The 15,039-nt window shown below is 47.5% G+C and overlaps 1 protein-coding gene across 1 annotated transcript; it reads left to right on the top strand.

The window, feature by feature from the left end:
* Positions 1–219: 219 nt before the first annotated feature.
* LOC117826927 (proenkephalin-A-like) lies at positions 220–6,822 on the top strand. Its single transcript, XM_034703351.1, has 3 exons — positions 220–549; positions 1,606–1,767; positions 5,898–6,822. The coding sequence occupies exons 2-3, from the start codon at positions 1,609–1,611 to the stop codon at positions 6,495–6,497; spliced, it is 759 nt and encodes a 252-aa protein (XP_034559242.1). The 5' UTR covers positions 220–549; positions 1,606–1,608; the 3' UTR covers positions 6,498–6,822.
* Positions 6,823–15,039: the final 8,217 nt, after the last annotated feature.

The raw sequence follows: 15,039 nt of genomic DNA, 5'->3' as shown, positions 1-15,039 counted from the left end.
ACACAGAGAGAGAGAGAGAGTTTCATTCACATGAAGTATGACTCCTGTTGTGTTGTAATCTGCGTGGTGCGGTTTATATCAAAGACCTTCTGTGTGTGTGTGTGTGTGTGTGTTGCGTGTGTGTGTGTGTGTGTGGGGGGGGGGGGGGGGGGGGGGCTGTCACGTCACATCTTCACGCACATTAACCCCTCGACCCCCTCCCCCGCTGACGTCAGCACACCAAACTACTTAAGGGTCCGCAGAGGCACGAGCTGCAGAGCAAGAAGTTCCGCGAGCCCTCTGAGCGGACCCCTCACGCGTTCATCCGGTGTCTGTGTCTACCCTGAACCCGGTGAGACCGTGCACGCTGCTCCCGGTCCTTCACTTCTCCTCAGACCCGGAGAGAGAGAGAAAGAGAGAGAGGAGCGCTGATTGGCTGATCCGTGACAGCTCTGCCTCCGCGCGCATATATATTGGGTTCAGAGGCTCGCGCGTTTCAACAGTTTCTGAACCTGCAGGAACCCCCAAGGGCACGCGCGGCACTTTAACACAGACTGATCTAAAACAGAGGTAAGACCAGAAGAGCTGTTCATGAGACTTTACCTTCAGAGACCTGCAGACTTTTATACACACACTGAGGCTCTCTCTTTACGCATGCGCCGCGAATATTAACTACTTTAATGTTTCTCTTTCTACAAATATTTACAGATTCATCTGCTTCATTTGTTTTAGTGCATCAACTGTAGTAATGCTAGTGCAGATTAAATAGGTCCTATAAATGACAGATCACCAGATAAAATAATCTGTTTATGTTTTTAAATCTGTTTTATTTATTTGGACATTTGAATGTATTTTATTTATTCTGAGATTCAAACAGCAGGCTGGGAACATTTGTTAAAACAGATTCAACAAAAGGGAGAAGATTGAGTTCATATCTGAGCTCAGAGATGTGTAACCATCTCTAAATCTAGACTTGTGTTCAAGTCTCTCTCTCTCTCTCTCTCTCTCTCTCTCTCTCTTTCTCTGTGTGTGTGTGTGTGTGAAAAATATGACCATATCTCTCTGGTTTTAGCTTCCTTGCTCTGGCTCCCTGTATGTTTTAGAATTGATTTTAAGATTTGACTGATTACTTTTAAAGCTCTACATGAACTTACTCAGAGCTATATAGCAGACCTTTTAGCACCCTACATGCACTGAGATCCTCGGGCAGAGGTTTATTGTGCATTCCAAATACAAAAATGAAAAGGAAAGGGGACAGGGCGTTCACAGTGAGGGATCCGACCCTCTGGAACCATCTGCCCGAGGAGATCAGGTCTGCGTCAGTGAGCTCTTTTAAATCCATTCTTAAAACATACTTTTATCACAGAGCCTTTCCTGATTTTATCTGAATTTTATTTTATTGTATTTGAACCCTCTTAAGAAATATATTTTGAAATAGTTGCATTCCTTTAGAGTTCTTTTAGGGGAATGTTGTCTTTTGAAATATGTTTTATTTCTGTTTCTTGACTTGTGTGTTTTTATGAACTGCCTGTTTTATTTTGCTGCCCATGTGAAACACTTTGTAACTCGGTTTTTGAAAAGTGCTCTACAAATAAAATTGTTATTATTATTGTGTGTCCTCATCAGTCCATGGCGGCCCCCGCTCACAGCAGCAGCAGCAGCAGCAGCAGCGTGTGGATGCTGGTCCTGGGGGTGTGTGTGTCCGTGGTCGTGGGATCGGACTGTGGGAAGGAGTGTGCACTGTGTGTGTACCGCCTGCTGGGACAACAGTCTACCCTCTCCTCCCTGGTAATGTGCCTCTTTATAATGTTTCTGTCTGCAGGCAGAGTTAAAGGAGAGAGAAATCCTCCTAAATACATGTGTTTAAAGATTTAAAGATTTAAAGATTTAAACACAGAGGGACAGCCGTCTGGTTTCTCCTCCTCATTTGTTACATGTTAAAACAGTTTATGCGTTAAAAATCAGAGAAGTGGTGAATCCGGCACACCTGAGAATCACGCTGTTATCAGAATCTGAAATACTTTATTTATCCCGGGGAGGGAAATTCAGGCACTACAGAGCTCTTAAACAGTATGTAAGAAAGTTAGATATTAATAGAAGAAGGAATAAAATAAGATATAAATATGAATACAATTAAATTAAATTAAATAAAGATCAAATAGAATAAAATAAAATAATAATAAAGTATATACAGAAGCACAGAATAGTTAGAGGTAGAACAGAACTGTGGGACTGGAGGAGATATATAGGAGGGCAGAGATATTGCACAGTGTATTGCATTATATTTCTCGTCACATCATATCTTCTAAAAACCGCTGATCAAATATTCACAGACAGTATTTATTCTATCGTGACACTGTGTTCAAACAGCAGTGTGGAGACGTGCTGTGACATCTGATGCGGATCACACTCTAATATTAATATAAAAACAGACGCTTGTTTTACTGATTTTATATACATGATGGTCTTTATGTGATATCAGGTTTAACCTTAACGTCAGTGTATCACAGTGTAGCTCTGTTTAATACACTGACAGCATGGTACCTAAACACAGCCTGGAGGGTGTGTGTGTGTGTGTGTGTGTGTGTGTGTGTGTGTGTGTGTGTGTGATGAAGTGATTCATAAAGTCCGGTCTCTGGGGAGCTCACTTTGAAAAGCTGCTGTCATTAATTATTCATCCACTGTCACTCTGAACAAACCCGCTTCAAGCTTTTCTTTTTTCCTCTCCTTTATTTAAAAAAAAGAAATCAGTTTTCATCCCTTCCTCCATCACATCTCCCAGAAACACCACTCTTCCTCCTCCTTCATAGATTCTTCTCCTGCTTTCCTTTTCTCCTCTCGTCCTCTGTCGATGTGATTGAGCTGATATTGTTCTGACAGTCGATACTCCGCTCCGCCTCACTCCGGCACATTTCCCCTCTTCTTTTTCTCCACTCTTTCATTCTTTCACAACTTTTGTTAAGACCCTTTTTCCTTTTTCCGATCCTGCTCTCTGTTTCCGCTGTCGCATCTCTAAAGCATCGATTCATAGTTTCTGTATTCTTCTATTATAAAAGAGTTAAACATCATTGTGACTTAAAGAAGGAGACAGATAAGAATCAGTTTGAACAAAGTCAAATGTGTCAGACTGTCAGAAAGAGAATCCTAATGTTGTTTTAGCATGGAGCTGTCTGCGTTCAGCTCTCAGACGAGGCTCCTGACCTGAGCTCAACAGATCATACAACTGTACTTTACAATAAATACTCAAACATCAATGAGCCGGACGAGGAGGCATCCAAAAGTCTGATTCAAGCTTCTTTTGTGTGAACATGTCGAGGATTCTTCACCTCTCTGTGACAGCTGAATCAATATTTGGGGCTTTAGATGATGTAAATCATTTGAGGGTGATTGCTTCGGCTTTGATTCACATTATTTATACATTTTCCCACCTTTAATCAAACAAATCAATGATTCTGAATAATGATCCTGTGCTAGACCAAATAGAAATGGGAATATCAAGCCAAAAAACTATTCGGTTATCATTGGCATCTATTCAACGATTATTTGAATAATCACCCCCTCTCTGGAAATACGTGTATAATGTGTATAATAATGTGTAGCAGTGTTAGATTCAGAAACGGAGAAAATCGCTGGGACTGCCGCTTATGTTTTCTTCTTCTTTTGCTATTTAATAAAGTTAGCATTCTTCTTCTTCTGTTACTTAATGCTGTTAGCAAACAGCTTTAAGACGCTCTGTCGCCACCGTCTGGCAGGAATACTGTACTACATCCAAGCACCGGTAAAAACCATGAAAATTGTACTTTTAAATTGTGAAAATATTCAAAGTAACTCTTCGATTTTTACTAAGTGAACGAATATTCAATATTCGATAATCATTGCCCATCCCTAAGACTAGTCCGCCTCAATCCGCTTTTAAAAACTCTGGATCTGTTCTCCTGCGGGTCAGGGTTGGTTGCGAGGTCAGACTCTGACACGTGTTGAAACCTCTCGTAGAAGCTGTGACAGGACAGAATGAAGACCTGGATGAATTAGACACACACCTTCAAATATTCCTCCCTGTTGTCCTCCCCTTTGCTCTAAGGGGTCTTATTTGATCCCCTTTATGACCACCAGAGGGGGCTGCAGCTCTCTGCCCCCTCCCTCAGCCCCCCGGGTGCCAATAAGTCCTCAATTCAATTTTCCTCTTCATTAATTCTGTCTCCACACGCCGGCGGCACTGAAAGCTCAGCAAGAATCCCCCTCATGTCGTCAAACTGAGATTCTGATGGCTGAATAAGTGAAATCCAATGACACATATGGGAGGGGGGGCGGGGGTCTGGGGCCCACGGCCCTGCAGATGCCTTCAGTCTGAGGTTATATGGTCTCATATGGTTAAAGCAGGGCAGGGTAAGTGCTGTACAGTGTTGGGGGGTACTTCCATTAGATGAAGATGCTGTGAGTGTGTGTGTGTGTCTGTCTGTGTGTGTGTGTGTTTGTGTGTTTGTGTTTGTGTGTGTGTAGGGGGGGGGGGGTCTGGGACAGATGGTTTACAGAATGAACGTGTGTTTTCAAAGTCGTTCAGGGAGAGAGAGAAACAGAAACAGATAAAACGAGCTGTTCTCTGAAACCATCTGCTCTCATCTCTCCCTCTCCCTCTCCCCCTCTCTCTCTCTCTCTCTCTCTCTCCCTTTGTTTGGTCTTTGTCTGATGATGATGATGATGATGATGATGATGGTTATGATGATGATGATGATGATGATGATGATGATGATGATGATGATGAAGATAAAGATGATGATGATAATGATAGGTTATTGTCAGACCAAGTCAGCATTTTTCCCTGATCACTGCATCTCTGTTTGATCAGAGGACGGCTAAAGGAACCGGATTCTCCTCAATTTAAGACAAACCCTGATTCAAAGGCGACCCCTCCTTTCTCAAGACCAGATCCTTTATTTAATAAAGAAAACTAATTTCATTATTGAATAAAACAAGTAAAACCATGTTTATATTTCGCTCTGAAACAAGGGTGACCTGCAGTCTGCTCGATGGATGATGGGTCTGTTTTCCTGCTCTCCGTCTTCAGACGTCACTCTCTGTGGCTCCATGTGTCTGCTGTTTAACATTGATGACATCATCTTTTTTTTTAAAGTTATATTTTTTGGGCTTTTTGCCTTTATTTGATAGGATAGTGAAGAGAGACAGGAAATGTGGGGAGCAGAGAGCGGGGGAAGACATGCAGGAAATGGTCGACCAGCCGGGAATCGAACCGGCAACCCCTGCGACGAGGACTATAGCCTCTATATGTGGGGCGCTTAGACCGCTAGGCCACCAGCACCCCGGATGACATCATCTTAACATCAGCATCATGACTCCACCTACTTTAGAGCATCCCTCCCTCCGTCCCAAGCGCCTCATGAACCCTCCGTAATGCTTCTTTAAGCCCCGCTGGAGACTAAGTAAGAGGCCAAGGAGACTAGATAGGAATCCAATGAGACTATGTAAGAGGCCAAGGAGACTAGATAGGAATCCAAGGAGACAAGGCAGGAGGTCAAGGAGACTAGATAGGAAACCAAAGAGACAAGGCAGGGGGCCAAGGAGACTTGATAGGAAACCAAAGAGACAAGGCAGGGGGCCAAGGAGAGTTGATAGGAAACCAAAGAGACAAGGCAGGGGGCCAAGGAGACTTGATAGGAAACCAAAGAGACAAGGCAGGGGGCCAAGGAGACTTGATAGGAAACCAAAGTCTGTCCCACTTGCCATGAGTCTGAGCATGGTGAGACTCCTGACCTGAGACCAGGGGGTGGGGGGTGGGGGGGGTGTAGAGTTAGCTGGAGGTTATAAAACAGAATCAGGGTGAAGCTTTAAGAGTCAGTCTTAAACTAAAATGTAGCGTAACATTGTCACACTGTATTAATGGGTGATTTTGATTTTTGCAGACGTGCTCTCTGGAGTGTAAGGGCGGGTTGGACAGCCAGAAGCTCCGCCTGTGCCGGGACTTCCTGTTGGCGGAGGACAGCCACGCCGGCCTGGATCTTGACCCCCATGAACAGCAGGAACAGGAAGTGGCGGCTGCTTTGTCCCCAGATGACGACGACACCACATCACCCGAACACCAGCTGGCCAAGAAGTACGGCGGCTTCATGAAGCGCTATGGTGGTTTCATGTCCCGCCGCTCCTCCTCCTCTCCAGAGGGGGCGCTAGAGGACCCTGGAAACCAGGACGAGGAAGACATACGTCTGGAGATCCTGAGGTTCCTGAATGCAGCAGCAGAGCATGGCGGGGAGGGGGAGGGTCAGGGAGGAGAGGAGGTGAAGAGATATGGAGGCTTCATGCGCCGCGCTGAAGAGGGGGCGGCACGCAGCGACCTGCTGGAGGCGGTGCTGGGGCGGGGGCTCAAGAAGCGTTATGGGGGGTTCATGAGGCGTGTGGGACGGCCTGAGTGGCTGGTGGACAGCAGCAAGAGTGGAGGGGTGCTGAAACGGGCGTGGGAGAACAGCAGTGAGCTACAGAAGAGGTACGGGGGGTTCATGGACTAGGACATCACATTTATGACCCTCCACTCCCCCAGCACTCGAGCCCCCCCCCCCCCTCTAACCAACCCTCCTGTGGTCTGGACCTGTAGCTGTTTGAATCAACGTTCTGCTTATCACAGTACATCATGTGGCTCTGTATAACACGCTGCTCCTCCTCCTCCTCCTCCTCCTCCTCCTCCTCCTCCTCCTCCTCCTCCTCCTCCTCTTCATCCGTTCAGTTGGTCCTGTGATGATAAAGAAGCATTCTGTTCACACGTGCACAAATCATTTCCACTCTGTTTTTGCTCCCTGTAATGATATTATTTATTAAAGAATCTATTGATCGAGGTGTGCGGCTCTGTCTCTGATTTGAAAACACGCCTTTGTTCTGAAACAGCTGATTTATAAATATTCAGCAGAGCACCGGTCTGTGCTGACCAGGTCCAGTCCTCCTTAATGAACAGTTAGAGGAACAGGTAGTAGATGTTGCCTGACAGACATCATATATTTAATGACACTCCAGATGATGATGTTTAACATCTTTAATGAGGTGCACACTCCTCTTCTGTCTCTTCAGTGTTTTTTACATTCTTACAGGATCCTAATGACAAAAACAGCCACAGTGTTTCTGGGTGAAATGAGCTTGAATAGAAGTAATGAGCTCACAGCAAAAAAAACGTATTGGTCAGGGAAGGAGAGGTGACATGAGACATCTTTGTAACCTAGCATCAGTAGGAGCGCTCAGGCCCTTAAAATACCAAAGCCCTGTTACAACCAGATCAGAATCCTGATCTCCAGACAGAGACATGATGCACATATCAGAGTCTAAAACCTGATCTCACATAATCAACATCACTTCACTGTGAATCTAACAGGGCCACTTCAGAGACCTGCTCCCCACACTGACCAGTCTCAATGTGTATCAAGACCAGATCCCACAGAGAGACCACGGGGACAAGGCAGGAGACCAAGGAGACTAGGCAGGAGACCAAGGAGACCAGATGGGAAACTAAGAAGACTAGATAAATGCCCAAGGAGACTACCTAGTAGGCCAAGAAGACTAAATAGGAGGCCACGAAAACTAGGTAGGAGACAAAGGAGACAAGGCAGGAGACCAAGGAGACAAGTCAAGAGATCAAGGCAGGAGGCCAAGGAGACTAGGTTAAGAGGCCGAGGAGACTAGGTAGGACACCAAGGAGACAAGGCAGGAGGACAAGGAGACTAGATAGGAAAACAAGGAGACAAGGCAGGAAACAAAGGAGAATAGGCAGGGGGGGCAAGGACACTAGATAGGAAACCAAGGAGACAAGACAGGAGGCCAGGGAGACTAGGTAGGAAACCAAGGAGACACAGCAGGAGGCCAAGGAGACTAGGTAGGAAACCAAGGAGACAAGGCAGGAAACAAAGGAGAATAGGCAGGGGGGCCAAGGACACTAGATAGGAAACCAAGGAGACAAGACAGGAGGCCAGGGAGACTAGGTAGGAAACCAAGGAGACACAGCAGGAGGCCAAGGAGACTAGGTAGGAAACCAAGGAGACAAGGCAGGAGGCCAAGGAGAAAGGCAGGAGGCCAAGGAAAAAAGGCAGGAGACCAAGGCAGGAGGCCAAGGAGACTGGGTATGACACCAACGAGACCAGTCAGGAGACCAAGAGACAAGGTGGGGCGGCTGTGGCTCAGTGGGTAGAGTCGGCCGACTATTGGTCTGAATGTTGGCGGTAGATCCCAGCTCCTGCAGTCTCATGCTGAAGTGTCCTTGAGCAAGACCCTTATCCCCAAACTTCTCCCTCTGTAGTTCAGCTCTTTGTGAATGTGTGTGAAAGAGATTACCACTTTTGGTCCAAGTCCACTTACCATTTACCAAGGAGACCAGTCAGGAGACCAAGGAGACCTTAGAGGAAGCTTAGGAGACCAGGCAGGAGACCAATGAGACAAGGCAGGAACCCGAGGAGACAACCTAGGACACCAAAGGGACTATGTAGCAGACAAGCCAGGAGACCAAGGAGACTAGGTAGGAGAGACACCTAGAGATAAACCTGACCTCCTAAGGTACAGTAAGCAGAGAGGGACGCCACCTTTCTGTCTGAGGCTGTGTGTTGGCTGTGATACAGGACAGTAAGATCTTCTGTCTGACAGAGTGAAGGTGATCTGTCGGTCCAGAGAGGAGACCAGCTCTCTGCCTGCACAGTGTCAGGCAGCAGCGGTAGATGTTAGGCTACTCTCCCTCTCATGCATCACTGAGGAAATCAGTGAAAACATACACACGAGTGTTAAAGCCCTGCAGATGACACTTAGTGGAGTTTCTCACTGTGCACAGATATCTTTATGAACCTCTCTGTGAGGATCATGGGGAAGTCTTACTGTGATAGAAAGCTGGTCCACACTCAAACCTCAGAGTGGACTCCACGTCCGCCAACACGTGTATGCACTCACACACCCACACGGAGAGAGACTACGGGCCTGTGAGTCACCTGGTTTAGGCCAGGATAAAACCTGATCAGGTGATCGGATCTGTGTGTGACTGCATGTTCAAGCTTTAATAGTTATATTTAACATAAAGTTATAAAGTGTGTGGCACTTGGCCTCATTCAGAATCGTTTCCCCACTTGTTAATGAGCTGTATGACTTTTCCATTTTGCAATGGTCTCCCACAGTCACGACTGTAATGTAATCTAATTAAAATAATAATGAGGTCTAGTAGTTTCTGATAACTCGTGCTGAGAGGGGCGGACTGAGGGAGATGAAATAGAAGAGAAAACAGTTCATACGAAACACAATGAGACAAAGAGAAATCAAGCAGAAGCATTCAATATCAGCTTTAAGCCTTTAGTGTGAGGGTTGATACGAATACCTTTACACAGTCCAACACTCTGTAGTGGAAATCACTGCATTAAAAACAGACATGACTCTGTAGTGGAAGTCACTGCATTAAAAACAGACATGACTCTGTAGTGGAAGTCACTGCATTAAAAACAGACATGACTCTGTAGTGGAAGTCACTGCATTAAAAACAGACGTGACTCTGTAGTGGAAGTCACTGCATTAAAAACAGACATGACTCTGTAGTGGAAGTCACTGCATTAAAAACAGACATGACTCTGTAGTGGAAGTCACTGCATTAAAAACAGACATGACTCTGTAGTGGAAATCCCTGCATTAAAAACAGACATGACTCTGTAGTGGAAGTCACTGCATTAAAAACAGACATGACTCTGTAGTAGAAATCACTGCATTAAAAACAGACATGACTCTGTAGTGGAAATCACTGCATTAAAAACAGACATGACTCTGTAGTGGAAGTCACTGCATTAAAAACAGACATGACTCTGTAGTGGAAATCACTGCATTAAAAACAGACATGACTCTGTAGTGGAAGTCACTGCATTAAAAACAGACATGACTCTGTAGTAGAAATCACTGCATTAAAAACAGACATGACTCTGTAGTGGAAATCACCGCATTAAAAACAGACATGACTCTGTAGTGGAAGTCACTGCATTAAAAACAGACATGACTCTGTAGTGGAAATCACTGCATTAAAAACAGACATGGCTCTGTAGTGGAAGTCACTGCATTAAAAACAGACATGACTCTGTAGTAGAAATCACTGCATTAAAAACAGACATGACCCTGTAGTGGAAGTCACTGCATTAAAAACAGACATGACTATGTAGTGGAAATCACTGCATTAAAAACAGACATGACTCTGTAGTGGAAGTCACTGCATTAAAAACAGACAAGACTCTGTAGAGGAAGTCACTGCATTAAAAACAGACATGACTCTGTAGTTGAAGTCACTGCATTAAAAACAGACATGACTCTGTAGTGGAAGTCACTGCATTAAAAACAGACATGACTCTGTAGTGGAAGTCACTGCATTAAAAACAGACAAGACTCTGTAGAGGAAGTCACTGCATCAAAAACAATTGCCCCTGGTAGGGTCTCCCAAGGCAAACAGGTCCTAGGTGAGGGGACAGACAAAGTGCGGCCCAAAGACACCTGATGAAGAAAAAGAACAGGACCAAGTGTACCCTGTCTGGAGGGCCACCGGAGCCTCACCCTGGAGCCAGGCCTGGGGTTGGGGCCCGCAGGCGAGCGCCTGGTGGCCGGGCCTTCAACCATGGGGCCCAGTCGGGCTCAGCCCGAATGGGATACATGGATCCGTCCTCCCGTGGACTCACCACCTGCAGGGGGACTCACAGGGGTCCGGTGCGAAGTGGATTGGGCGGCGGCCAAAGGCGGGGGCCTTGACGGTCAGATCCTCGGTTACGGAAACTAGCTTTTGGGACATGGAACGTCACCTCTCTGGTGGGGAAGGAGCCGGAGTTGGTGCGGGAGGTTGAGAGATACCGGCTAGATATAGTCGGGCTCACCTCTACTTACCGCTCGGGTTCCGGAACCAACCTTCCCGAGAGGGGTTGGACCCTCTTCTTTGCTGGAGTTGCACCGGGTGAGAGGCGGAGGGCGGGTGTGGGCTTGCTCATAGCTCCCCAGCTCCCTGCCTGTGTGTTGGAGTTTTCCCCGGTGGACGAAAGGGTTGTTTCCCTGCGCCTTCGGGTCGGGGAACGGGTCCTGACTGTCGTTTGTGCTTAAGCACCGAACGGCAGTTCAGAGTACCCACCCTTTTTGGAGTCTTTGGGACGGGTGCTGGAAGGCGCCCCGACTGGGGACTCCATTGTCCTGCTGGGGGACTTCAATGCTCACGTGGGCAATGACAGCGTGACCTGGGGGGGGGGGCGTGATTGGGAGGAACGGCCTGCCCGATCTGAACTCGAGCGGTGTTCAGTTGTTGGACTTCTGTGTGAGTCACAGTTTGTCCATAACGAACACCATGTTCGAACAGCTGACAGGTACCGGCAGACCAAGCGATCTGCGGCCCGGGTGGTTGGCGAGGCGAAAACTCGGGCGTGGGAGAGGTTTGGGGAGGCCATGGAGGAAGACTTTCAGTCGGCCTCGAAGAGGTTCTGGCAAACTGTCCGGCGGCTTAGGAAGGGGAAGCGGCCCTTTGTTCGCACTGTTTACAGTGTGGATGGGGAGCTGCTGACCTCGACTGAGAGTATAGTCGGGCGGTGGAGGGAATACTTCGAGGATCTCCTCAATTCCACCAACATGCATTCCGAGGAGGGACCGGAGCCGGGGGATTTGGTGGTGGGCTCGTTCATCACTGGGGCCGAGGTCGCGGAGGCAGTCAAACAGCTCCGAAGCAGCAGGGCCCCGGGGGTGGATGAGATCCGCCCCGAGTTCCTCAAGGCTCTGGATGTTGTAGGGCTGTCCTGGTTGACACGCCTCTGCAACGTTGCATGGACATCGGGGACGGTGCCTCTGGAGTGGCAGACGGGTGTGGTGGTCCCCCTTTTCAAGAAGGGGGATCAGAGGGTGTGTTCCAACTATAGAGGGATCACACTCCTCAGCCTCCCTGGGAAAGTCTACTCTAGGGTGCTGGAGAGGAGAGTCCGGCTGTTGGTTGAACCTCGGATACAGGAGGAACAATGCGGTTTTCGTCCTGGTCGTGGAACACTGGACCAGCTCTACACCCTCGGGAGGGTGCTGGAGGGGGCATGGGAGTTTGCCCAACCAGTCCACATGTGCTTTGTGGACCTGGAGAAGGCTTACAACCGTGTCCCCCGAGGTATCCTTTGGAGGGTGCTCCGGGAATATGGGGTGGATGGCCTGTTGTTACGGGCCATTCAGTCTCTGTATTGCCGGCAGTAAGTCGAATTCGTTCCCGGTGGGGGTTGGACTCCGCCAGGGCTGCCCTTTGTCACCGGTTCTGTTCATAACTTTTATGGACAGAATTTCTAGGCGCAGCCAAGTGGCGGGGGGTTTCCGGTTCGGTGGCCTTTGGATTCCGTCTCTGCTCTTTGCAGATGATGTCGTCCTACTGGCTCCATCGAGCGGTGACCTCCAGCTCGCGCTGGGACGGTTTGCAGCTGAGTGTGAAGCAGCGGGGATGGGGATCAGCACCTCCAAGTCTGAGGCCATGGTGCTCAGTCGGAAAAGGGTGGCCTGCCCTCTCCGGGTAGGAGGGGAGTCTTTGCCCCAGGCGGAGGAGTTCAAGTATCTCGGGGTCTTGTTCACGAGTGAGGGGAAAAGGGAGCGGGAGATTGACAGACGGATCGGGGCGGCGTCTGCAGTGATGCGGGCGCTGTACCGGTCTGTCGTGGTGAAGAGAGAGCTGAGCCAGAAGGCAAAGCTCTCAATTTACCGGTCAATCTACGTTCCGACCCTCACCTATGGTCACGAGCTGTGGGTAGTGACCGAAAGAACGAGATCGCGAATACAAGCGGCCGAAATGAGCTTTCTCCGCAGGGTGGCTGGGCTTGGCCTTAGTGATAGGGTCAGGAGCTCAGACATCCGGGAGAGGCTCAAAGTAGAGCCGCTGCTCCTCCGGATCGAGAGGAGCCAGATGAGGTGGTTCGGGCATCTGGTTAGGATGCCTCCCGGGCGTCTCCCTGGGGAGGTGTTTCGGGCATGTCCGACTGGGAGGAGGCCACGGGGAAGGCCCAGGACACGCTGGCGAGACTATGTCTCTCAGCTGGCCTGGGAGCGCCTCGGTATCCTCCCAGAAGAGCTGGTGGAAGTGGCCGGGGAGAGGAGTGTCTGGGCTTCCCTGCTGAGACTGCTGCCCCCGCAACCCAGACCCGGATAAGCGGAAGAAGATGGATGGATGGATGGATGGATGGACTCTGTAGAGGAAGTCACTGCATTAAAAACAGACATGACTCTGTAGTGGAAGTCACTGCATTAAAAACAGACATGACTCTGTAGTGGAAAACACTGCATTAAAAACAGACATGACTCTGTGGAACTCACTGCATTAAAAACAGACATGACTCTGTAGTGGAAGTCACTGCATTAAAAACAGACGTGACTCTGTAGTGGAAGTCACTGCATTAAAAACAGACATGACTCTGTAGTGGAAGTCACTGCATTAAAAACAGACAACACTGTAGTGGAAGTCACTGCATCAAAAACAGACATGACTCTGTGGAGGAAGTCACTGCATTAAAAACAGACATGACTCTGTAGAGGAAGTCACTGCATTAAAAGCAGACATGACTTTGTAGTGGAAGTCACTGCATTAAAAACAGACATGACTCTGTGGAACTCACTGCATTAAAAACAGACAAGACTGTAGTGGAAGTCACTGCATTAAAATCAGACAAGACTGTAGTGGAAGTCACTGCATTAAAAACAGACGTGACTCTGTAGTGGAAGTCACTGCATTAAAAACAGACATGACTCTGTAGTGGAAGTCACTGCATTAAAAACAGACATGACTCTGTAGTGGAAGTCACTGCATTAAACACAGACATGACTCTGTAGTGGAAGTCACTGCATTAAAAACAGACATGACTCTGTAGTGGAAGTCACTGCATTAAAAACAGACATGACTCTGTAGTGGAAGTCACTGCATTAAACACAGACATGACTCTGTAGTGGAAGTCACTGCATTAAAAACAGACATGACTCTGTAGTGGAAGTCACTGCATTAAACACAGACATGACTCTGTAGTGGAAGTCACTGCATTAAAAACAGACATGACTCTGTAGTGGAAGTCACTGCATTAAACACAGACATGACTCTGTAGTGGAAGTCACTGCATTAAAAACAGACATGACTCTGTAGTGGAAGTCACTGCATTAAAAACAGAGATGACTCTGTAGTGGAAGTCACTGCATTAAAAACAGACATGACTGTAGTGGAAGCCACTGCATTAAAAACAGACATGACTCTGTAGTGGAAGTCACTGCATTAAAAACAGACATGACTCTGTAGTGGAAGTCACTGCATTAAAAACAGACATGACTCTGTAGTGGAAGTCACTGGCAAATTCTTAAACTGCTAAGCTTATGGCGCCCCAGGATACGCCCCATTTCATTTTGCACCATTCAATTTTCTCTCATTCATAAGGTGTAAGGAGAGAAATAGAGAATAACAATAGAAATGTGTCCAAAGAAAGTTAAAAACAGCAGAGTCTTTTCTGTACCTGTAGTCCATCAGCAGATGATAATTCAATCCCTGAGACGTAAGGTTAAATCACTTCAGAAGGTCAACCTGAGCTGTGTGACCTACTCCTCCCTGAATACACAGTTCATCTTCATCTCACCTCATCTGTAACATCATTGGTGTGAAAAACTGGATCAAGCTGGATTTCATGACCCCAGTGATCTTCATGTGGTACACTCAGGTGTCAGGTCATGCTTCAACAGACGGTGAGTTACTGAAGTGTGTTTATTCAAACACTGCAGGAGATCCTGAGGCCACAATGAGCAGTGGACCAGATGTGTCTGTACATGAGCGTCAGTGTGATTACATGTATGTATAAATATGTTGTATATACCCTGACATCTCTAAACACCACCAATATCCTCCTGGAGTTCATGAACGAACGGAGGGTGTGTGGGAGGGGCTGAAATCAATGGATTTCTCATAATTCAGTGCTGTTTTGTCCCTTTCTGCACACCGTAGTTCAGCTGCTGCTGCATATTTGGCCTCCTTCTCCTCCTCTGCTCGTTCTTCGTAGTCATGTTTGCTGATGCCAGGTTCCACTGAGCTAGCACCCC

The sequence above is a fragment of the Notolabrus celidotus genome, chromosome 15, assembly GCF_009762535.1.
Source record: "Notolabrus celidotus isolate fNotCel1 chromosome 15, fNotCel1.pri, whole genome shotgun sequence".
Taxonomy (NCBI): Eukaryota; Metazoa; Chordata; class Actinopteri; order Labriformes; family Labridae; genus Notolabrus; species Notolabrus celidotus.
Note: the sequence above shows the minus strand (reverse complement) of the source record. Positions and strands in the feature narration are given on the sequence as shown.